Genomic DNA, 25,925 nt, shown 5'->3' on the forward strand with positions numbered 1-25,925 from the left:
TGTTAGACCCAGAATAAAAGGAGCTTTAACCAGGCTTCTTTCAATAAACTCAGAATGATTGATTTATTATAAAACAAAACTTTTTTAAAGAGAGTTGCAAGAAGAGGTTAACACATAATTTGTAATCTGAAAGTGGAACAATCTGAACCTTTTAAAATTTTCCAGCATCCGTGCGCGCGTATATACACACACACACAAAGAACAAACAAATAGGGTTTCTGCAGGGATGGATGGTTGAAGAAAAAAACTTTATAAGGAGGATGACACTGTCGATCTGATGCTCCTTTGTGCGAGAATTGGTCACTAGTCCAAGTAGATGTCTGGAGGATCTCACCAATGGAGCTTCTGCGTGGAGAATAGAGCTGGATAAATCTTTCTCATCTCAGCCTCTCAGGTTTCCAAATACAGACAAGTTCCACTGAGATGAGGATTCCTAGCTGGATACCGATAACCACACTGCATTTCAAGAAAGGCAAGGAGCGCGCAAGCTGGGCAGCTTTTCTCCTTCTCAGTTCATTCCCAACTGAGCTCAAAACCAAGTTCAAAACATAACTCATCTCTGTCAGGTGATTTCCAGTAAGTCACTAAAGCCTTTGCCTTTAAAAGTTTTTTTTTTCCCAGCCAATAAAGTAATTACTGTTCAAATAAGCAAATAGCTCTCCTCCTCAAGTACCACCCTGGTCAGGTGATTTCTTGGAAATGGCATGCTTGCTCACATTCTGAGCTGAACATAAGACCTTTCTTTTTAAAAAAATGCAAACGTCCAAGTAATGCAATGTCCTTCCAAACTTTAAAAGATACAGTTCTTGAAGATGTGGTTCTAACAATTTGATGATTATTCAAATATACTGCACCATTTTTAAAGAAAAAACAAATTGTTTCTGATCTGGCATTGAATTATGACAATTGTGCCAGTTTCTTTTTAAATTATGACATTACAAGAGAAGGGTAATGCATTTTAGGGAAGAATCTGTCACCAACAGTGAATTTTAATTATTTTTTCTCTGCAGTCAATTTTTCTTTTCCCTCTTGAGGTTACTGCCTTCTTATTATTTTTTGTAATCTTCAGATCAACTACCTCAGCACAGACTGGGATCTCAGTTCCCTGCCATGTTTCCAAGCCAAAGGCACAGAGGCAAAAAAAAATCATCTCACTAAGTTCGGCAAACTTAGCATTAAACAGGAATCAATCCACTCACTTAAATGCTGCCTTTACTAAGTTAATTAGTAGGAAATGGGAACTTGGGACATTGGGGAATCAGTGAGCAGCTGCCAAAGCTGATTTGTTTTAAAGACGATTTTTCTTAAAAAACAAGGTAGGCATGTAGCTTTAGCATCTTTTCCCCACTGGGAAGAATTCTGACAAACAAGAGTACAGGAAACTATGAATATCATTGTGAAAATAATGCAACATGCTTTCTTTAAAAAGAAAAAAATATTTAAATTTTGAAGAAATAAGAACCTGTTCCATCAATTATTTAACTTTTAGCAAAAACCACAAGCTCCCCTTTTCTATCCACTAGGTATTACAATGATTACAAATTAGATACTGTTCAAGATGGAATCTGTATTGGCCCATAAACAGAAAGAATTAGAGGGTTAGTGATTTTATGTTCCAAGGACAGAAGAAAAAACATCTCATGTTGAGCTTATTAAAATATATTAATGTCTTGGAGTTAAACAATACAATTTATCTACTCTACACTTACAAATCAAATACTTAAGTCTGGTTACAAGCAGTCTCTAATCAGTATGAATTAAATTTTCATTAAAACCCTACATTTAAGCTTGCTGCTTTATAGTAATTCCCAGGAAAGGAGGATGAGAAAGAGAGGCAATCCAAAGTCTTCAATGCATTGAAACAGATGTTTTATTGCTGTCAATAAGGTTCAACAACTTATTTTGCATCAGATAAATTCATAGAGGAAATCTCATCAGAACCCTTTCAAAAATCCAGAAGTTGGAAAGAACTACATTCAGCTTCAGCATTCTTTCACCTCTCTTTGCTGATTTCCTTTCAATGGGTTTTGAAAATTGGAAAAAATCATTGAAAGGAATTGGCTTGAAGGAATAATCAAAACTACCATAAACCACAGAGTGTAAGTCGACCCGGCATATAAAATGACCCATTTCTGCAGACTCAAAAATAATGTTTTTAACATATGTTCAGCATATAAGTTGACCATCTTTTCAGCCACAACATGCGATACTTGGATTAGTAGTCAGATTTAATTTTTCACCCACAAACACAAATTTTACTTACCAGCACCTGATAACTGTGTTGCAAGGGATTAAGCAGGATTTACAGGCTGCGTTGTGAAGAAGCACAGGAATTTGATACGCCCATTCCACTGATGACATTTCAAAATGCCAATCACCTACAACCACCATTTACCATTTTTTACTGGGTGTATAAGCCAACCCCCATTTTTGGAGGGATTTTTCGAGGCCTCAAAGGTTGACTTACATGCTAACATCTATGATAATGCGTCAAGATGATGAACTGATTTACAAATTTTAGGTGAGACTGTAGCTGAAGCACTCACTGTATTAATGTGGCATCCCTATTAGTTCAATTCCTTTATATGAGGAAGTTCAATAACTCCAGCAGTGTTGATAATTATAAAAATTAACCTCTCCTAACAAAAAAACACTGAGGCAGGCAAAGAAAAACAGAAGTTTCAAAAGGGACTGTTGGTATCACTACTTTTTTTTAAAAAAGTTACACAACGGAACTTCTAAGCTCTTTTTCTTAAAATGTTTTTGAAAATTATTGGCTCAGAAGATATACTAATTGAGATTCTGGGGAATCTGAATGATTAAAACCCGAGCTTTTCTGCTTCATGTTTACCACTGAAAGGATCATAAATGTCTATAGCAGTAACCTTACTGTAAACTCAAGACCTTAAAGAATGCTGCAAATGAACAAGTATAAAAATGTGAATTTGCATGCAAGAGTGTACAAGTTTTCAAGAAAACTGGAACATCTTGGAAGTAATATGAATTTGTGTGACATGATACACATCAAATTATGGGTCGTTTAGGAGCTTCACCTGTTAAATCGGAGCCAAAGAGCTACTTGAGCATCGGACGACCTATTTTTATAGGTTTCACTGGAGGTAGTTTGATATTTTGGCTTCAGCAGTTTTACCACACTAATTTGGTCATAAGGTCTTAAACTACATCAGTATACTGGCATTATTTTAACATCAAAATTATAATATCAATGCATCAGTCTTGAAAACCCTTACACCTCTTTACTCTCCTTCACTGTTTTTTGAAAAGGTTTATTTTTATATAAACAAAACACAACTGGATTACTTTAAAAACCTGAAGTTTCTATTGTTGTTCAAAAGCGCACAAAGTAAACAGAAGATGTTACCTATTAGCAAGATCCTCCTGAAAAATGTCAAAAGTGACTCTAAAATTAATTTACTTTTCTTTGGTTGATTTTAAATGGATACCTAAAGATGAAAATTCCTCTTGTATGCAACAGAACACCATAATTTTCACAACAGTAGAACCTACTCCAAAGATGGGAGCACTCATATGTAAATGACCAATAACACATCATAGTTTCAGGAGGGTTAGAGCAAATATTTGTGAAAAACAGAACAATTCTAAACTTCCCTTAGAATTTTTCAAACCTTTTTTTTAAAGATTTTTTCATTCTTAAAGTACACTGTACATTGGTACTAGGACTGTCTTGCAAAAGAATTTCACCAAATTGGTTAACTCAAGTATATTGGCAAGTGGGTCCATCCTTCTAAAGTAACAGGATGATGGTATATCGAAACTGCCAGATTTTGCATGTGTTCCATTTTAATATAGAAAATCTTTAGCCTTTGTTGTACAAATTACTTCTGTTTTCTCATTCCATTACCCATATCTGTCATTATATTTTTATTTGATTTCCCCAAATTTCCTGTTTACCTCTGTTCTTCTTTAGTTTACCCTTCTCCATATTGAATGAAGCTTCATCTGAGGAGTTGAACAAAAGCCATCAAGTTCTCTTTGTCAAGGAAACAATTCTGCTTCCTTCTATTATTTTAAAAAATCAGCAAGCTGTTCTGGAATGGGAGAAAGGGTAAGGATTGTGTACTAGACCATAGAAAAGGGTAGCAGAAATTCTTCAAACCAAGATGACAATAATAAATCACTTAACAAGGTTACAGTACAAAACTGTTTGCTCTCTAGGTGCATTCAAAATTTTGGCTGTCCTTTTTGAAACCAAATTGAAACCTTTCAAGACTTGCACAACTGTTTGATAACTTATGGTAACATATTCATTATTTAAAATTACATTTGTTTTGCATGGCCTATTGGAACTGAACTACCAACACTCTTCAATAATCTGCTCTGCTTATGAGCTATCTCTGGAACTGCAAAGGACTCTAATTTCTTTGTACCATTTTCCATGTAGGAATTGTTACATCCACAGCAGATACAGTCTAGACAAGACCTACGATTCGCATAACAAGGGCACCTCTGTCCCCTGCAAGTGAGAACGCTGGGGGCACATGCTGCACGGCCACATTTACACCCAGGTTTCCCTTTTGACTTTTTGCACATAGATTTCACTGAACTAGCACATTCTTGATTGCCTAACCTCTTTACAGTTTTGTACTTAGCATTGTAACTTTTCACCATATTCTTCAACCTTTCAGCGACACTGCTGTGTCTGTTGTCAGTAGGCTTGTTCAAGTTGAAGGAACTTTTGTCAGATGGTGGTATGTGAGATACAGGAATCTGCTCAGTGGATGCTTGAATTATACGTTTATCCTCAGTATTCTTCATACTACATCCATCATTTGTCTGTGACATACTTTGTTTGCAAATCTTTCTACTAAAGACACTAGCCACTTTCTTCCTGTCTTTTATATTGGCATCAGCAAGATCAGTTGGTTGATTGGAGGCAAAAGATTTTTGCACCACCTGTACTTGTACAACCTGGAGTGGAGTCAATTTATTTATTATTTTCATAGCTTTATCTGTGCAACACAACACACTGGACTCCATTTCACCATGAACCAACATCATGGCCTCTTCCAACAAAATATTTAGGTTAACTGGTGAGGTGTATTTTTCTGAAATATTCTCCAATATGGCACAGCTAGCTATGTAGTCACAAAGTTTCTTATAACAAGTTAGAAGAATATGAAGTTGCTCATTTTCCACAAATGTTCCATAGTCTTTGCACCAACTGCAGGAAGGCTTCATTTGCATTTTCTGCCCTGTACAACTTTTACATACAAAATGTTGGCAGGCTGACTTTTTTGGACCAACTGGATTTTTCAGTAGGTTACCTAAATCAAAGAAAGAAATCTTAAAATACATATTTTGAAGCGGTTTCAACATGACTGACAAAGTAAAAGTTATGTATTACACAAAACGGGGCACAAGTAGCAAAGAATTGGTCACTATGAGGCAGTTATTAATATGGTAATTCAGATATTTAACTGACTAGTCCAATGCACTCTAGAAGTTAGAACATGACATACAGGTTAACAGTGAGGGAAAAATAGCATGTAGTTTTAGTTATTCCATCATAAAATAAGGAATTATGAGTAAACTTGAGGATAATCTATATAACAATAAACAAGATAACAGAAGTCTGCATGCATCCAGGAGAGGAAGATCCCACTAGACTAACTTCCTCGATTGCTTTCAGGAAGTGACAACCCAAGTGGACTGTGATATGGTGTGATGTGGTATACCTCAATTTCTAAAAGACTTTTGAAGTTTCACACAAATGCCCATTAAACTCAAAGCTGTAGGGATTCAGAAAAAATCCTGAGAATGGATAAGAAACTGACTGAAAGTTAGGAAATTAATCTTGACTGGGGAAACTATATCACAGCTGGGAAAGGATACTGAGAGAAGTAATTGAAAACTTAATATGTTTCTTTAACAATCTGGATTCAGTGATCCAATGCAAAGTGGAAAATTGGCAGATGATACCAGCTAGAGGGGGAAGTGAAATTGGAAAGTGGTTCGAAGATTACAAAATAAATAGGAAGAAATATGTTAAGTGGGCATAATTTTGGCAGATGATATTTAATGCATTTAAGTATGATGTGCTACATATAGGAAGGAAAAATGGGTGGCATACATACATGGTATTAAACCACCATGGATAAAGTGGAAAGTGACCTTGGAGTCTAAGGGTGGAATTTTCCGTCCCTGTTGGCATCGGGCGTCATGGCGGGTGTAAGTAGACAATATGATGGGAAGATCAAAAATCGGTTTCACGATGCCGTGAAACCAGTTTGCAATCGTCTGCTCCGCCTGCAAACTGGTTTCCCGCCATCACACGTTGGGAAGATCATTTTAATACATCTGCCCTGCTCGCCAGAATCATCCCCCATCAAATTTACCGCCCACCACAGCAGGAAAACACACTGGTGCAGAACATGTCTTGATAAGCGTGATGTGCAGAAGTAGAGACTTACTGTCGGGGGCCTTGCTCACATTGCAGACGTTCAAGGAGAAGATAATGTAGGAGCTCTACAGCAACCGGGCCTTGGAGGAACATGTGCATCGCATGCTGGGTGGATTCTGATGGACATGGCTCCACCACAAAGCAGCTCATGGGAAGTACTAGGTCACCGTTGAGGGTCTGCTTCGGGACATCCGTGTCTTGGTCAATGGTCTGTTACGAATTATCGTCGAAGGGGTGGGGAGAGAGGTCCAGCTGTGAGTGGGAGGGGGAGGTATATCTGGGGTGCTGGGAGAGGAAGGTCTAAGTTTGACCAGGAGTGCAAGGGGTACCGGGGTGGGGGGGGAATGTGAGGTTGGAGGAAAATGATGGTGTCAGGGGTGTGAGGTTGAGAGGGGAGGAGGGAGAATGAGTGAGGAGGATGTAATGGGCGAGAATACGGCAATTGAGGAGGTAGGTGTAAGGGGGGAGGAAGGTGCAAGGGAAGGAGTACTGTGTGGATGAAGGAATACTGGGTGGACAAAGGCATACGGGATGGACAAAGGAGTAAGGTAGGCTGGGGATGTCTAGGTGAATGTGCAAGGGAGGGGTCTGTTGAGTCGATGACTACTTTCTGGGGAGCGAAATGAGGGCATGGTAGGAGGGAATGGTGTGAATGAGAAAGGGCAGAGTGAACCTGTAGGGTGAGAGGGTGAGGGTGCGACTGTAGCAGTAGAAGTGAGGGTGGTTGGTAGGGTTTGGAGGCAGATATGGACCATGGGAGTGGGAAGGTGGTGGTCCAGGAGGTCAATGCAGATGGGGATGGGATTCTCAGCAAGATAGGGAAGACATGTTCACCTGAACATCCCGGAAAGAAAACGGTTCTGGCTGGTAGCTGCCAGTGGGGAGGTAAAAGGTGATGCCGGGGGGGGGTTCAGTGATGGGGAAAAAGACACGGGTGAATAGCAGAGGGGAAAGGATGGGGAGCTGAAGACATACTTCACCACAACCATCTTGCAAAATTGAAAGTGAAAGGAGCCTCATGCTGGGTGAGAACATGTGCTGCATGGGAGTGCGATCAGTGGGTGGTAGAGTGCAGGTCAGCTCAGCTGGACAACTGAAAGAGAACCCCAGCAGGCAGCACTGAAAATGCTTGGGACATTGAGCGAGCATGATGGGGGAAGGATCCGTGTGCGTGGGACAGTGTTTGCACAAGGCTCCAAAAAATCCTGCCACACACACACTTGTCCCTCCAGAATCACTCATGGTCTGGCTGTGTGCAGCTGAAATGTTAGCGTGGCGGGGGGGATGCAGGGGGAGGACTTGCAAAGCCTGTAAATGAAGCTGAAATACACAATTACACATTATTCCATGAAAGTGAGTATATTTTCCCATTTATAAAATGACAAAATGTATTCACCCATGCAACCATTTGTGATCAGAAACTCTTAACTTCTCTAGGCGCTGCCCTGTCATCCGCAACAGGGGTAGGGGTGCAGGCAGCCTGTACAATGGTTGGCCCTGTTGCCTCTGATGATTTCAGAGTGGGTCCTCTGGAGAACTGAGGCATTGAGGGCCCTTGCTTGCTTTGGCTGTCCTCCTGTGGTGACAGAGGATGAGACTGAGGGGGTCACAGGCAAAGGGGTCTCAGAGGGAGAGGATAGCCTCAGAGATTCCTGAGTGGATGACCCAGGGATGTCCAGCTGCCGCTCCTCCTTCCTTCGGGTGCTTGAGGGCCCCAGCCTGACTCCTTGAGGGGAAGGAGCACCTGGACGGAGGCCGAGGTGCCCCATTTCCCTCTTGTATTGCCACTGCAGAAATTCAGCCATTGCTACCGGGATGAAGTGCAGGTCTGCACACATCTCCACGTTCTGCTGGACCAGAGTTTCTGTGGCGCCTGCCATCCTTCCCATGGAGACTTCCTTACACGCACATCTGGGCACCATTTCATCAGATAGCAGGTAGACGATACACTCCTCCAAATCACGTGCCACTCTGTTGAGGGCTTCCAACAGCTCTGCATGATGTTCCCCTGCTTTCTGCTGACTCTCCACGAATCCAGAGGCACATCATCTGACTCAGACCTCACAGATGCCTCTTTCCCAGCAGTCCTCTACATGCCATAGAACTCAGCTGAACCTGCCTCCCCCTGTTCTGGTTACATGTCCGTGAGGTGACCACAAGATTGTGAACCTGAGCATACTCCACATCTAGGCCCCACTGAGATGTGTGTCTCTGTGCTGGTAGGGGGTGTGGGTCAACACTGAAACCAGTCTTCCAGGTTGCTTATATCCGGCTCTTCAATGGAGGAGGTGTCCTCCTGGCTGGAGGTGAGGACCTGGATGCAGCTGAGGGATTGGCTGGCTGGTTTTGGTCGCCTGACAGAGCTCATTGTGAACCAAAGTAGAGATGATTAGTGCATGGCAGCAGAGGCATAAAGCAGGAGAGAGAGCACTCACAGTTGTGTTGAGAGACATGTTGTGGTGCAGGATCCTGACATGTATGTTCGCCACAGACCTAACTGTCACTGCAGGCAGGGACCATGTCCTCACCAGAAAGCAAATGGCACATTCCTCAAAGTGAGTAAGGGGCCTAATGTGGGCCACTCCACCCGCATCCCCCCTCCCCCACCCTGGCCTGGGACCTCTCCCTGCTGCTGTGAGCCAGCTTCTCCTGCATGAAAACAGATGTAGAGAGTGTGAGCAGGATGCATGGCACTGCATGGAATGTTTGTGTGATGAGCAGAGCCATGCACAGGATGAGGACATGAACTTGAAGATAAGAGTCTGATGGAGATGCGAGGGTATGTGTGAGAGTTATTGGTGTTGTCCCTTGAAATGTGAGATCCCTGTGGATGTGTGATGGATGTACGAGTGTGAGAGTTGAAAGCAATAAGAGTGACTTACCCTGGTGGAACGGATGAGACCATTCATCCTCTTTCTGGACTGGGTGGCTATCGTCTTTTGCAGAGCACTGGCGCTGACCACCCCTGACAATGTCTCCCATGCTGGATCGATGACCTTGCTTGTTGGCCTCTGCCCAGGGGAGGGGTAGAGGACATCGCAGCAGGCCTCCACCGTGTCCAGTCGGCGCTCAAGGGAGGTGTCGCTATATCTGACGGCAGCATGTTTCCTCCCTTTACCAGCCATCAGTTCACAGCATCTTCTATCCCTTGAAGAGTGCTAGTTCTTTACAGGGGCAGCTTTTAAATATGGCACCCAGTTTACTGGAGGGCTGAGGTGACGGCAAAGCGGGCAATCAGAGGACGCACCACCAGCGACCTGGTGTGTTTCCCGGGAATGCATGATTAATGAGTCAGGATTGGGACGATATGGCGTGAAATCTGCCATTGCAGCCAGCAGCTAAAATATCCTTTTTCCTGCCCACCCACACTTAGTGCAGATCTGGGGCAATTCTGCCCTTAGTCTCAACACTAAACATTTTTGACCAATGCAATCAACAAAGCTGAGAGAATGCTGAACTATAACAGTGAATAAATCAAAGGAATTAAAGATCAAAAAGCATTGTGGCTTGTCAGACCACATCTTGAATACTACATCAAGTTCTGGGTGCCAAGAAACAAGACAAACCTTTTAATACAGGAGACAACAAAATAAAGCCTAGCACCAATGGTCCGAGTTATGAGGAAAGACTAGATATAACTGATTTTTCAGCACAGAAAGAAGGCACCTGAGAAGTGATCTCCTAAAGGTATAAAGAAATTTTACAGGTATATTAAGGTTATCCAGGAATATTATTTTAAATTAAACTGAAGTGTAAAACTAGGAATCATAGGTTCAAACTAGCATAAGATAATTTTAGGATCAGTATCAGGAAATACCTCCTTGCATACAGGACCATCAAAGTGTGGAATAAACTTCCAGCTATGAGTAATGAAGGCAAAAACCTTTCAATCATTTAAAAAATTCAATACTGAAATGAGGGAACGTTTGGATTTTTCAGGGTGGATGAATTCAGAGTGGCCAAAAAGTCTTCCTCGTCTACATTGTAAAGCAGCATATGGATGCATTGGAAAGTATTCAGAGAATGACCAAGGTGACTTCAGTCCTAAGTAAGTCATGTAAATTTCAAATAAGCTTCTTTTTATCTAAGGCTTCAAATTAAGAAAGGTATGAAATTGAAGTAAATTAGCTGTTTTAATATTGACACAATTTTGTAAGATATAAAATTCACAAGCGTTGCACAAGACTAAATACAATTTTCACTCCAAAGAATAGTAGATCTGAAATCAAATTTCCAATCAATTGTGGTCAATTATTGCTTTTTTCAAAAAAGAACAGCATCAGAATGTGGATTACTGGGTGTTTTTACTCAATTTTTTTTTTGGTTTTCAGGCCACTCAAGTTGGAGAACTCTTGTTCCCTTTTCCTTATCAATTCAATATTTAGGTAAAATGTAATGGGCCCAAGGACTGAACAGAAAATTCTCTGCATTTTGACTACTGGTTATATGATGGCCCCTCATACCCTTTGCAAATGTGTCTTTTAAAATGGGATGAGGTCCTATTCTGTCTACTTAAATTGACTTAAAAGATCCTATGAAAAGATTTGAAGAGGAAGATGTTTTCCCAGTATCATGGTCAACATTTCTCAATCAACACCAGTAAAATAAATTAACTAGTCATTTTTCTTACTGTTGTTCAAGGGACCTTCTGCTCAAATTAGCAAATTTGTTCATATAAGTGATTACACTTTTAAAGAAATTCATTGCCTGTAAAGCACACAGATATCCTGAGGGTGTGCTTATATAAGTGCTAGTTTATCTTTATTAAGGAGGTGTAGAGTAAACACTTCAATGGACTGTGGCTTAGGCGATAAAAAGTCAGACTCAATAACCAATCAGAGAATGAGCAAAGAATTAAAGAGGTTACAGACTTAACAACTTTCGGTGGAAGACAGAAAAATAACAACCACATCAGCTGCACTGAACAGTAGTACAAACTGGACCAATCACAATGTCCCAGAATAGTAAACTTTGTATGTTGATTTGTCCTGAAGATTTTATATGGATCACCCAAATTGTGCAAGAGATATATTTTTCAAAAAAAGTCAAGCAACAAAATGTAAACGTCTCTAACAAAAATGAGCTGCCAAACATACATACAAATAAAATACACAAGATATTTGCATATTAATTAAGTGGCTTTATTTGTTCCTCAGCCATCTGTCCAAACATAGTATATTTATTCTGGGGTTATTATATCAAGTGAATCTGGTTTTTAATTTTTTTTACATGTGTACTTAGGATGTGAATAGCACTTCCAAGCCTATATTTATTGCCCTGAGGAGATGGTACTAGACCTTCTCCATTAATTACTGCTCTCCCAGAAAAAACAGGATCAATATCCAGCAATAATGAGGGACCAGCAATATATGTTCAAGTCAGTAGGGTTTACAAATTGGAGGCAAAGCTGTCTCCATAATGTTAACTTGTACTACAGTAGCAGAGGTGCCAGTCAAGCAGCCAGTTTTGTCATGGATGGTATTGAGATTCTGGAATTTTAAATGGCTGCACCATGGCAAGTGGTGAGTATTCCATCACAAGCATGCCTTGCACTTGGGGAAGAGTTTGGAAGTGAGCCACTTCCTGCGGTGTGCCCAGCCTCTTCTTGTGGCCATGGGAGTTTACTGTGGCTGATCTAGCATTCTTATGGTTACTAGTAAATCCTAGGATGTAGACAGTGGCAGAATTTGTGATGATGCTGTTATTGAAAGTTAGGTAAAATGGTTAGGCCTTTTCTTGGCACTTACACGACACAAGCATTAATTACTACTTATCAATCAGTCTCTTGCATTCACATCTGGAACCAGACAGCTCTGGCAGAATCTGAACTCAGCACAGATTAGGTGTAACCTGTTGACAAGTGTGGGAAGACTGACACAGAATGATAACTGTCTAGGTTTAATTTGTTCTGCTTCTTGCCCATAGGATATACCTGGGGACAATTCTCTACCCCCTACAGTAAGAACAGAAAATGTTGGAAAAACTCAGCAAATCTGGCAGCATCTGTGGAGAGAGAAACAGGGTTAACTTTGAGTCCATATAACTCTTCTTCAGAGCTATATACTAATTGAATACAATATACTAATTTAAGTTTAGTATCATCAGCTCTGAAGAAGAGCTATACGGACTTGAAACTTTAACTCTTTTTCTCTCTCCACAGATGCTGCCAGGCCTGCTGTGTTTTTCCATTATTTTCTGTTTTTATTTCAGATTTCCAGCATCCACAGTATTTTGTTTTTATTTTAATTTTCTACCCTGCTGAGTCAATAGCAATGTCATAGCTGCACTGGAATAGCTTGGCTAAAGTGCTGACTAATTCCGGTAAACAGAAAATGATAAGAGTTTTAATTAAGCTCATAGTTTATTCCCTTCATTCTCCTACACTCAATTTTCTAGCCTATATTATTCTAACCCTTTCTCCCATGCCAACACCAAACAAAAATTTAAATTAGTATATTAAGTTTAATACCATGAGAAGCAAAGGAGCATTCCTCCATTTTCTTTGAAATCAAAGATGTTCTGACAAAGAAGTCAAAAGCGACCAAAAATACAGTTCATGACCTGACATTCGTCCTCGTTCCTTAATATAATAATGGATAATTAAAAATCCTTAGAGATGTTCTATAGCCAAAATATCGAAGCCGATTTCCAGCACAACAGGGAGAAAGTGCTCATCAATTTGAACTCTCAGCCTAGTTTGAAAATGGTTAGTGAAAACACACTTGTTACATTAATTAGCTCTCTTGTAGAATAGTATTGAGAAACTTCTATTCCTGAGAGGTCCATGACACGGACACGGCCTAAGTGACCTGAACTCTAGTTACCCTTGTAGTTCCTAATTAACAAGGAATTAATGCAGTAACATAATGTACAACCAGGTTATTAATCTGTTTAAAGTTCGGTTTTAGAATAAAAATAGGTAATTGCTGTGTACTGGTGAATTTCTTTTGTGGCTGAAACCCTCATCTGTGCCAGAACTATTCCAATGTTCTCCTGATTCTCCCACCTTGCAGCCTCCATAAGCTTGAATTCATCCAAAGCCCTGTTGCCCATATCCTAGTTTGCAGCAAATCCTGTTCACCAATCAACCCTATGTTCATTGACCTACATTGACTGGTGGCAATTTGATTTTAAAATTTTTAGCCTTGTTTTCAAAGCCTATGTGGCTTTGCCTGTCCATGTCTTTGTAACCTCCGCCAATCCACAACCCTCAAGGATCTCTGTGCTTCTACCATTCTGTCCCCTTGCGCATCCCAGATTTTCTGTACTCCACCATACGTGAACGTGCCTTCAGCTGCATCGGCCCTAAAATTTAGCATTACCTGTCTAAACTTCTCTCCCTAATTCTCTAAGGTTTGGTTCACTTGTCCTCATTTATAGAATGCACAGCACAAAAACAAGCCATTCAGTTCAACCAGTGTATGCTGGCATTTATGTTCCAATTAAGCCTCCGTCTATCTTTTTTCATCCAACTCAATCAACAAGACTGTCTATTCCCTTCTGCCTCAAATGCTTATCTAGCTTCCCCTTAAATGAATGCATACCGTTAACCTAAATTATTTCATGTGCTACTGAGCTCTAGTCTTATCACTCTCCAGGTAGACATTTTCTCTGATTTCCCTAATGGATTTATTGGTAACTATTTTGTATTGATCTCCCCCAGTTCTGCTAGAAACATACTCTCTTTGCCCAGCCTATTACTATGGTGTAAACTCAATTGTCTGTGATATCCAGTCCTATTTGCAGCAGAACCTTCCAGGCGCAGATCAGCCTTAGCAGTCACCTACATACCCACTGGAATCCTACCAACACTCCAGATGACGAACATGGTCATCTTTGACTAATCTTAATCATGCGAAACCTGATATTCAAATAGCTTAGTTACTACTTACATCCCAGAACAAAAACAAAAATACCTGGAAAAAATCAGCAGGTCTGACAGCATCTGCGGAGAGGGATACAGTTGGCGTTTCCAGTCCATATGACCCTTCATCAGAACTAAGACATATAGAAATGAGATGAAATATAAGTGGTAGAAGGGGGTGGGACAGGAGAGCTCGATAGGGGGCCAGTGATACGTGGAGGCCAAGAAGAGACTGCCAAAGATGTCAAAGACAAAAGGACAAAGGGGTGTTGACGGTGGTGATATTATCTAAGGGATATGCTAACGGGGACACTAAGGGAAGCAAGATGGCAGATGGCCCCCATGCGGGTGGGATGGGGGGGGGGGGGGGGATCAAAATGGGCTAAAAGGTGGAGATGAAAGAATAGATCGAAATAAATTTTAAAATAGGAGGGAAGAGAAAAAAATATAGTTGTAAAAAAATATTATAAATTATTGGAAAAAGGGGAATCAGAAAAGGGATGGGGATGGAGGAGAGAGTTCATGATCTGAAATCGTTGAACTCAATATTAAGTCCGGAAGGCTGTAGAGTGCCTAGTCGGAAGATGAGGTGCTGTTCCTCCAGTTTGCGTTGAGCTTCACTGGAACATTGCAGCAGGTCAAGGACGGACATGTGGGCATGAGAGCAGGGTTGAAATGGCAAGCAACAGGGAGGTCTGGGTCATTCTTGCGGACAGACTGAAGGTGTTCCGCAAAATGGTCACCCAGTCTGTGTTTGGTCTCTCCAACGTAGAGAACGCATTGGGAGCAGCGAATGCAGTAGGCTAAATTGAGGGAAGTGCAAATGAAGTGCTGCTTCACTTGAAAGGAGTGTTTGGGCCCTTGGATGATCAGGAGGGGGGGAAGTAAAGGGGCAGGTGTTGCACCTTCTGCAGTTGCATGGGGAGGTGCCGTGGGAGGGGGTTGTATTGTATGGGGTGATGGAGGAGCAGACCAGGGTGTCCCGGAGGGAACAATCCCTGCGGAATGCCGCCAAGGGGTGAAGGGAAGATACGTTTGGTAGTGACATCATGCTGGAGTTGGCGGAAATGGCAGAGGATGATCCTTTGAATGTGGAGGCTGGTGGGGTGATAAGTGAGGACAAGGGGGACCCTATCATGGTTCTGGGAGGGAGAGGAAGGTGTGAGGGTGGATGCATGGCAGATGGGCTGGGACACAGTAGAAGGCCCTGTCAACCATCGTAGGTGGAAAACCTCAGTAAAGGAAGAAGGAAGACATCAGAGGAACTGTTTTTGAAAGTGGCATCATCAGAACAGATGCGACGGAGGCAAAGGAACTGAAAGAATGGGATGGAGTTCTTACAGGAAGCAGGGTGTGAGGAGCTGTAGTTGAGGTAGCTGCGGGAGTTGGTAGGCTTGAAATGAAAATTGGTGGACAGTCTATCACCAGAAATTGAGATTGAGAGATCAAGGAAGGGAAGGAAAGTGTCAGTGATGAACCACGTGAAAATGGAGGGGTGGAAATTGGAAGCAAAATTAATAAATTTTTCCAGATCCAGACGAGAGCAGGAAGCGGCACCAAAGCAGTCATCGATGTACCAGAGAGAGAGTTGTGGGAGGACTGGAACAAGGAATGTTCGACATACCCCATAAACACACAGGCATAACTGGGGCCCATGCAGGTATCCATTGCCACACCTTTTATCTGGAGGAAGTGAGAAGGAGTTTAAGGAGAAATTGTTCACTGACAGAACAAGTTCAGTCATACGGAGGAAAGTAGTGGTGGATGGGGATTGTTCGGGCCTCTGTTCGAGGAAGAAGCAGAGAGCCCTCAGACCATCCTAGTGGGGGATGGAAATGTAGAGGGATTGGACGTGCATGGTGAAGAGGAGGCGGTTAGGGCCAGGGAACTGGAAATTGTTGATATCATGTAGGGCGTGAGAGGAATCGTGGATGTAGGCAGGAAGAGACTGGACAAGGAGTGAGTTCTGTGGGGCAGGAACAGGCTGACACAATCGGTCTGCTGGGACAGTCCTGTTTGTGGATTTTGGGTAGGAGGTAGAAGCGGGCCGTCCGAGATTGGAAGACTATGAGATTGGAAGCTGTGGAGGGAAGATCTCCAGAGCAGCTGAGGTCAGTGACAGTCCTGGAAACAATGGCTTGATGTTGAGTGGTGGGGTCATGGTCCAGGGGGAGGTAGGAGGAAGTGTCTGCGAGCCAACACTCAGCCTCTGCGAGGTAGAGGTCAGTGCGCCAGACAACAACAGCACCACCCTTGCCAGCAGGTTTGATGACAAAGTCAGGGTTGGACCTGAGAGAGCAGAGTGTGGCAAGTTCAGAAAGAGACAGGTTAGAGTGGGTGAGAGGAGCAGAGAAATTGAGATGACTGATGTCACGCCGACAGTTCTTAATGAAAAGATCAAGAGCAGGTAAAAATCCAGAGGGAGGGGTCCAGGTGGAGGGAGAATATTGGAAGTGGGTAAAAGGATCCGTTGAACGGGGAGAGGACTCCTGCCCAAAGAAGTGAGCACGGAGACAAAGGTGGCAGAAGAGCTCAGCATCGTGCCGAGCCCGAAATTCTTTGAGATCAGGGCGTAAGGGTATGACGCTGAGTCCTTTGCTGAGCACTGAACATTCAGCATCAGAGAGGGGAAGGTCAGAGAGTATGGTGAATACACGGAGGGGCTGGGATTGGAAGACGGGATGGGGTCAGAGGGATGGGCAGGGGTGGAGGGTCCTGGATGGGTGCTGGTGTCGATGACTTGTTGGAGCTTGCGTTCCTTTGCATCTGAAAGAAAAAGGCAAAGTTTCTTGTTGAGGCGTCGGATGAGACAAAGAACAAAATGAAACTGGGGGTAAGCACAGCTTAGAAATAGGGTGCGTCGGTGCTGCTGGAGGGAGGGGTCAAGTGTGTTCATATGGCGGCTCATGGCACTGAGTGTGGATCTCAGGATGCAATGCGAACAGCAGTCCAAGGAGCGTTATATGTCCCGGAGATACCTGTAATCCTGGGTGGGTTCGAAACATGAGAGATGGAACTTCAGCTGGAATCCACGTGGGGTAAGTTGAGGAATGAAATATGGCTGTGAAAGCGAGTTTTAGTAAACACCTTATCAAACACCAGGAGAGAAATGGAAAGCAATGAAGGTGAACAAGGCAAAAGAGATAGGCGGAAATCCTGTCAGAGGGAAGAGCAATACTTCTTCAAGGTAGACATTCCTTGAAGAGAGGTGGCAGTCAAATTAAACAATAAGATAAAAGCAATATACTGCGGATGCTGGAAATCTAGAACAAAAACAAAGATACCTGGAAAAGCTCAGCAGGTCTGGCAGCATCTGCGCAGAGGGATACAGTTGATGTTTTGAGTCCGTATGACCCTTCATCAGAACTAAGACATATTGAAATGAGGTGAAATAAAAGCTGGTAGAAGGGGGTAGGACAGGAGATCTCGATAGGGGGCCAGTGATAGGTGGAGGCCAAGAAGAAACTGCCAAAGATGTCATAGACAAAAGGACAAAGGGGTGTTTTAGTAAACACCTTATCAAACACCAGGAGAGGTGATATTATCTAAAGGATGTGCTAATGGGGACATTAAGGGAAGCAAGCTAGTGGCAGATGGCCCTAGTGCAGGTGGGGTGGGGGGAAGGGATCAAAATGGCCAAAGAGGCTGGGAATGGAAGAGAGTGTTCATGATCTGAAATTGTTGAACTCAACATTCAGTCCGGAAGGCTGTAGAGTGCCTAGTCGGAAGATGAGGTGCTGTTCCTGCAGTTTGCGTTGAGCTTCACTGGAACATTGCAGCAGGTCAAGGACGGACATGTGGACATGAGAGCAGGGTGGTGTGTTGAAATGGAAATCCCAGGTTTGGATTAGCTACTGAACAAAATGTTTGATTTTTTAGGTGCCCTTCCTGAACAAAGATGGATGATAAGTTCTGCCAAGGTAATTTGGGAAAAGATTTGCAACAAAATCTATGGGGGCTGCAACCACATTCCTGGTACAATAAAATGTCTTAGTAACCCATGCTACATAGGGAAGAAACATCAGCTGAGCATGCTCTCGCGGTCAGTAACCCAAGTACTCGTGTGGACCAGTGAATATGACTCAATTGTAATGCATCACATAGAGAAATAACTAGCTACCACATGCTTTTAAAGTTATTTGGCTATCACTTGCTATCCATTCACTTCCTATTGGAAATGTGCAGATCTTTAGGCACATTCACAAAGAATAAAAACATGGATGAAGTAATGGAGGGCTGCAAAATAGGTTGTCTGCCGTTAAAAAAATGTATCCTGGATACTAAAAAGCTATGCTAAAGATCAAAGAGATATTATGGGTAATCTGAATGGGAGAGTCATAATAAGGTTCTTTGCCCAGGCTGTTATCCCTCCTCTTTTTTTTATTTGTTCATCGGATTCTGGGTATTGCTGGCAAAGAAAGCATTTATTCCCTTCCCTAATTGCCCTTGAGAAGGTGGTGTTGAGCTGCCTTCTTGAACGACTGAAGTCCATGTGGTGCAGGTACACCCAAAGTGTTCTAGGTTCCAGTGTTTTGACCCTCTTAACTGTCAAGGATTGGTGATATATTTCCAAGTCAGGATGATGCATGACTTAGAGGGGAACTTGAAAGTTGTGGTGTTACCTCGAACCTGTTGCCCTTATCCTTCTAGGTGGTAGATGTCTTTGGTTTGGAGATAAGTTTGAAGAAGTCTTGGCAAGTTGCATCTTGTAGATAGTACTGCAGCTATGGTGTACTAGTGACGGAGGGAGTGAACATTAGTATAGTGGACAGTGTAGTGGATGAGATGCCAATCAAACAGGCTGCTTTGTCCTGAATGATGTTGAGCTTCTTCAATCTTGTTGAAGCTGCACTCATCCAAGCAAGTGGAGTGTATTCCATCGCATTCCTGATTTAGGTCTTGTATTTGGTGGAAAGGCTTTGAAGAATCAAGTTAATTATACACTGTAGAATACCCAACCTCTGTCCTTGTAGCCACAGCATTTGTACAGCTGGTCCAGTTAAATGTATACTATACATGTTGCAAAACATTTTTGCCCATCACTGATAACAAGGAGGCAAGTGCTACTATTTTACCAAACAACATTAGTGTTCCAGATCAAGTTTAGTAGCTTAAGCCAAATAGTAGCTTTCTTGCTGCATAGCCCCGCCAATATAATGGAAGGAATCCAAAATCCACGTGAGCACATTTTGCAAGGTCTTTTATGTATCTAATTTGAAATGTGGTCTACTCTTCAATTCCTTCATCCAGAAGTTAGATTCAATGCTTTTTTTTTATTCTTTTGTGGGATGTAAGTGTTGCTGCCAACATGTATTGCCCATCTCCAGTTACCCTTGAAAAAGCAGGGGGGAGCCACATTCTCGAACTTCAGCAGTTCATCTGGTGTTTGTACACTGACAGTGCCGATAGGGATGGAGCTCCAGGATTTTGACCTAGTGACAGTGAAGGAGCCATAATATAGTTCCAATGTGTGGCTTGGAGGGGAACTTTCAGGTGGTAGTATTCCCATGTGTCCACTGTCCCTGTTCTTCTAAATGGTAGAGGTCACAGATTGCAAAGTGCTATCAAAGGAGCCTTGGCTAGTTGGTGCAGGGTATCTTGTATACGGTACATACTGCTGTGATTGTGTCAGTGCAGACTCGATGAGCCAAAGGGCCTCTTCTGATTCTGTGATTGTGTGCTAGTAGTGGAGGGAGCAAAAGTTTAAGGTGATGAATGAGGTACTGACCAAGCAGGCTGTTTTATCCTGGGCAGTGTTCAGCTCCCTGAGTGTTGTTGGAGTTGCACTCATCCAAGTAAGTGGAGAGTATCGCAACATACTCCTCACTTGTACCTTGTAGATAATGGACAGATTGAGTTACTTGGTGCAGAATTCCAAGCCTCTGACCTGCTCTTGTAGCCACAGAATTTATATGGCTGGTCAAGTTAAGTTCCTGGTCAATGTTTAATTCCCAGGATGTTGATGTTGGGGTATTCAGTGATAGTAAAGCTGTTGGATATCAAAGGGAGATGGTCAGATTCTCTCTTGTTAGAGATTGCCTAGCACTTAGGTGGCACAAATGTTACTTGCCACTTATTAGTTCAAGCTTGAATTTGTCTAAATCTTGCTGCATGCCAGCACAGGGTACTTAAGCGTAAGAGAAAATGAAAATGATACAGAGCATTGTGCAATCATCAGAAAACATCCCAATTCTGACCTGTCCGTTACTGATGGAACAGCTGAAGATGCTTGGGCCTAGGACACTACTCTGAGGAACTCCTGCAGCAATGGCCTGGGGCATGTTTACAGGTACAAGATAGTGTTTGAATAAAAATGAGATCACAAATTGTCTTCACCTTAGCAGGATGTCCCAAAGCGTTTTTGAAGTGCGGTAACTATCATAAAGCAGGATAACAGAGCAGCCAATTTACACAAACAAGGCCACATAACACCAATGAGATATGCCATGATCCCAGCTGATGTTACTACTGGACAAGTCAGATTCCAGGTTGCAGTCTGGTTTGATAGATCCTAACTTTTAATTTTTAATTAGAAACATGAGGGTGGCTACTGAACAAAGTCAGAATCTGCTGATGTGCTTTTAAACAAAAGGATAAAACATTTATGAAACAAGAAAAATATAAACTATGTTACATTACTCCTTCACCCACAACCATACCTTAACAGGTATACACAGATTCATAAGAATAACACAAGTTACAAAAAAATCTTATAGTCTGATGTTCACCAATAGGCGACCTGTGGTCGGACATAACACGCTCCAAGATCAAGTGACAGAGCCATAGCAGATGCTGTGGATGTCTCATCAACTCCCCCAGAGACACTGAGAGTCAACTGGTCTCATGGAAACTCTCTTTCACACGGGGGTTTCCAATCAACACTCTCAAAGGACTCACCTTGGAATCTTCTCCCAAGCAACATTTTCTCTCAAACGTATTCAACAAGGATTCACCTCCAGGCTTCAATTTCTCCTTCCTATGTTCCTCTCCCCTGGATTGTCATGCGCATTTAAGCTTTGCATTCCACGCACTCTCTAGGATACTCAGCTATGCCAACAGAATACCACTGCTTCACAAGTCTGGAGGAAGGAGTCACCAACTTTTGGCTGTCTCCTCAGATCTTCTCTTTTCTTGCAAGCCCAATTTGCCTTGGTTCTGCTCCCCACTGCTTTCTCTTTTTATTTTGGAGCCTTTTCCTCTGCTCCTTACTTTAACTTCACTGAACAGGACCTTGCTCAGATTCCTGTTCTTTTCCCTTGACTTCAGTCTTCCTGGGACCTTTAGTCCCACCCACTGGTTTCTGGGACTTTCTTCTGGGAAATCTGCTCTCTGCAGTTCCCACCCTGTCTCCATCTCGAGAATGCCGTTTTTCTTCTGAGTCACCTGATCTTTTTACCCAGTTTCACTTTTGTTTTTGTTTCGTGTTCTGTGTAGGTGCAGGGCTCCCTTTAAATAAATAAAAAAGAACCAACTGCGCATGTGCATAGGGCCATTTACTGGCTTAAAGGCGTGAATGTTATGCATGTGCAGCAATTCTCTGGCCGGCACAAGCGCAGAACCACCCGAAGATCGGAAAAAGGAACGATCAGCGTTTGTGCAGCCATTCCAGGGCTGGCACATGCACAGAAACCATTAAGGCCTACTGGGACTTATAGATTTGGGTCTATGAAGGCTCAAACTTCATTTTTTAAAAGGCAAGTTTTCTTTTATTCCTTTTCTTGGGCTCGCAACAGATGCATGACCAGATACTCTTTTTAGCGATGCTGGTTGAATGATAAATATTGGCCAGGATAGCAGAACTCAGCTTTTCTTCAGGTAGTGCCAAGCAATGTTGCCTCTATTTTTTTCCATCCATTTGTGGAACAAATTTTGTTATGTGTACTAATATCAAGGCAATATGTGAATGTGCATCATCAGGTGAAACAAAGAAAACCTATAAACTTGTTTTGTTTCTTTTATTATCCCTTCATGTTGCATTCGGATTCAGGCTGCCAAGTAGCCTGGATATATCTTTTATTTAACAAAAGCAAAATACTGCAGATGCTGGAAATCTGAAATTAAAACAGAAAAAGCTGGGAAAACTCAACAGATCTGGCAACATCGGTGAAGAGTGAAACAGGGTTAACATTTCGAGTCCAGTATGACTTCTTCAGAACTGAAGAGAGGTAGGAGTGTGATGGGTTTTAAACTGTTGAAAAACGGGGGAGAGGCAGGTAGAGCAACACAGAAATTCAGGGATAGGTTAGAGGATGGGAGTGATTAAATAACAAAGATGTCATGGAACATAAGACAAGATCTATTACTCTTAGTCCCTCAAACTTGACCAGTTCGCTTCTACCTCATTCCCAAAGTCCAAAAACAGGACTGTCCTGGTAGATCCATCATTTCAGTCTGTTGTTGCCCCACTGAAATTATTTCTTCCTAAGACTCAATTTTCTCTCCCCTTGTCCAGTTTCTTCCCACCTACATTTGTGATTTTTCTGACACCCTACTTCATTTCAACAATTTCCAGTTTCCTGTCCCTAACCACCTCCTTTTCAGTATGGATGTCCAATCTTTCTACATCTCCATTCCTCACCAGGACACTGCGAGAGTTCTGTGCTTCTTCCATGAATAAAGACCTGAACAATCCCCATCCACCATCGCCCACTCCGCCTGGCTAAACTTGTTCTCTCATTAAACAAGGGGAGACAGTGACATAATGGTTTTGTCATTGTATTGGTATTCCAGAGGCCCATGGTAATGCTCTGGGGTCCTGGGTTCAAATCCCACCATGGCAGATGGTGAAATTTGAATTCCAAAAAAATTGGAATGAAACCACTCCCACAGCAATGTCATTGACTCTTAAATGCCCTCTGAAGAAGGGCAATAAATGCTGACATGGCCAACATCCCATGAATGAATAATTAAAAATAACAATTTCTCCTTTAACTCCTCCAAAGGGGGTGGGTAGTTATGCATTTCTTGTTTCATTCCTACTCAGACCAGCCCCCTCTTTTCCTAGTACATTGATGACTTCATAATCTGGAACTGGAAAAATTCATCAATTTGCTTCCAATTTTCACCCCTCTCTCTCACCTTCACATGGTCTCCCTTCCCCGACTTCACTGTCTCCATTTCTGGTGATAGATTGTCTACCAATATTCATTACAAGCCCAATGACTCCCACAGCTATCTTGACTATACCTTCTTACATCCTGCTGCCTGTAAGGATTCCATTCTACCAGTTTCTCCGTCACTTCTGTTCTGATGATGCTACCTTCCACAATATCGCTTCTGACATGTTATCCTTTTTCCTCAGCTGACAGGGCCTTCAGCCGTGTCTGATGCATTTCTCACATTTCTGCCCTCACTCCTTCCCCTCCCTCCCAGAACCACAATATGATTCCTCTTGTCCTTACTTTCCACTCCTTCAACCTCTGTATTCAACGGATCACCCTCCTCCATTTCCACCAACTCCAACATGATGCCACCACTAAACACATCTTCCCCTCACCTCCCCTATCAGCATTTCGAAGGGACCATTCACTCTGTGACACCCCAATCTACTCCTCTATCACCCCCAACACCTCATCCTCCTCCCCACAGCACCTTCTCGAGCAATCGCAGGGGCTGTAACACCTGTCCCTTTACCTCCTCACCATCCAAGATCCCAAACATTCCTTTCAGGTGAAGCAACAATTTACTTGCACTTCTTTCAATTTAATCTACTGTATTCACTGCTCAGAATGTGGTCTCCTCTACATTAGAGAGAAACTGCAGACTGAGTGACCACTTTGTAAATACCTTCTTTCAGTTCATAAGCATAACCCTGACCTTCCAATCACTTGCTATTTTAATTCACCATCTTGCTCTCATGCTCAAATTTCTGCCCTCTGCCTGCTACAATGTTCCAGTGAAGCACAACACAAGCTGGAGGAACAGCATCTCATCTTCCAACTAGGTACTTTACAGCCTTCTGGACTCAACATTAAGTTCAACAATTTCAGTCTATGAACTCTGTTCTCCATTTTAAACTCTGCCCCTAGATGTCAGTCTGCATCGTGTTCTCATTCTTTTTGCTTTCAGATAGCATTGACCCTTTCTCTGCTGGTAATGCATTCTGCTATTTTGCTTTCAGCCAGACCTTTATTCTGCTATTAACACCTACTCTGGGCCGAGGCTTTAGATTTTAATACCATCATTACCACTCACTTTGCCTTGTGTTCCATGACATCTTTGTCTTTTAACCTCCCTCACCTTCTAAGCTATCCTGGCTTTCCATTTTGCTCCACCTGCCGCTCCCCACTTTTCAACAGCATTAAACCCATAACATTTCTCCCTCTTTTCAGTTCTGAAGGGTCATATTGGACTCGAAACATTAACTCTGTTTCGCTCTCCACAGATGCTGCCAGACCAGCTGAGTTTTTCCAGCATTTTCTGGGTTTATACATCTTTTATTTCTTTATTATACCCATTACCACTCTTTTTTGGCTTTTTCACCATGAAATCTCTTGTTAGTTACTCTCTCTTAGCCTCCATCCTTTCACAGACATTCTCTTTTGTTCTTTCTGCCTGCTCCTCAAATCCACTGACATAAAAACTTTTACATTCCTATTTTTCCTCTGGTCTGATGAAAAGTCATTGATATGAAACATTAATACTATTTCTCTCCACACAGTGTCACTCGACCAGTCGGCCCAGGCTAATGAGGACTTGGGTTCAAATCCCACCAAAGCAGCTGGTGGGATTTGAATTCAATTTATCAAAAAATCTGGAATTGGAAGCTAATCCCAATAATGGTGACGATGAAACCATCATCGTTTGTCATAAAAAACCACCTGATTCATTAATGTCCTTTAGGGAAGGAAATCTGCCCTCCCTACCTGACCTGGCCTACATGTGACTCCAGATCCAGAGAAATGTGGTTGACTCTTATCTGCCCTCTGAAATGTTGAAGTTGGAGGTAGGTCGAGGAAACTTCTGAAACAAGCCCAATGAACTGGGTGGGGGGGGAGAGAGAGAGGAGATGAGTCAGTAGAGGTTGCCTAATTAAAGAGGATCTCTTATTGTTTGAGCAAGATGGGGGAGCAGTTGATTTTCTACTCTACAGATTGTAAGCCACGCAATTCAAGAGCAATTAGGGGTGGGAAACAAATGCTGGCCTTGCTAATGATGGCTACATCCCATGAAAGAATAGATATAAAAAATATTTTTCTTTCAGTGGTTTGCTCTGTGAGCTGGTGTCATGATGATGATGTCAATGATCAACCTGTCAAGTTCCTTGGATGTCATGGCATCGGAAAGATAACTGAAAACAGAGACTACTTGAGCTTTGCTGCTACCATGAGCTTTGTGTAACTAACTTTGTGATGGGACCTGTCACTGAAGCCTCTGAATGCACTAAAGAGCCACTCAAAGTCAACAATGAAAGGAAGTAGGCTGACTTGGTTGATCCAACAATATCTGTTTAGCGATGTTGGTTGAGGGATAAATATTGGCCAAGACACCATAACTTTGCAGCTCTTTGAATTCATGGAACCTTTTACATCTACCTGAGAGAGCAGACAGAACTTTGTTTAAAATCAATCTAAAAGATGGAATCTCCCTCAATATTGCACTGTAGTGTCAGCTTGTACT

The 25,925-nt window shown here is 42.4% G+C and overlaps 1 protein-coding gene across 1 annotated transcript in view; it reads right to left on the reverse strand.

Annotated features, from left to right (window-relative positions):
• Positions 1 to 1,854: 1,854 nt before the first annotated feature.
• The window catches only part of LOC121281811 (E3 ubiquitin-protein ligase MSL2-like), a 29,601-nt gene continuing 5,530 nt past the window's right edge, over positions 1,855 to 25,925 (reverse strand). The window contains exon 2 of the mRNA XM_041194823.1: positions 1,855 to 5,306. Coding sequence (XP_041050757.1) covers positions 4,300 to 5,306 — 1,007 coding nt within the window. The 3' untranslated portion in view covers positions 1,855 to 4,299. The remainder of the gene's footprint in view (positions 5,307 to 25,925) is intronic.

This window comes from Carcharodon carcharias, chromosome 9 (genome assembly GCF_017639515.1).
Source record: "Carcharodon carcharias isolate sCarCar2 chromosome 9, sCarCar2.pri, whole genome shotgun sequence".
Taxonomy (NCBI): domain Eukaryota; kingdom Metazoa; phylum Chordata; class Chondrichthyes; order Lamniformes; family Lamnidae; genus Carcharodon; species Carcharodon carcharias.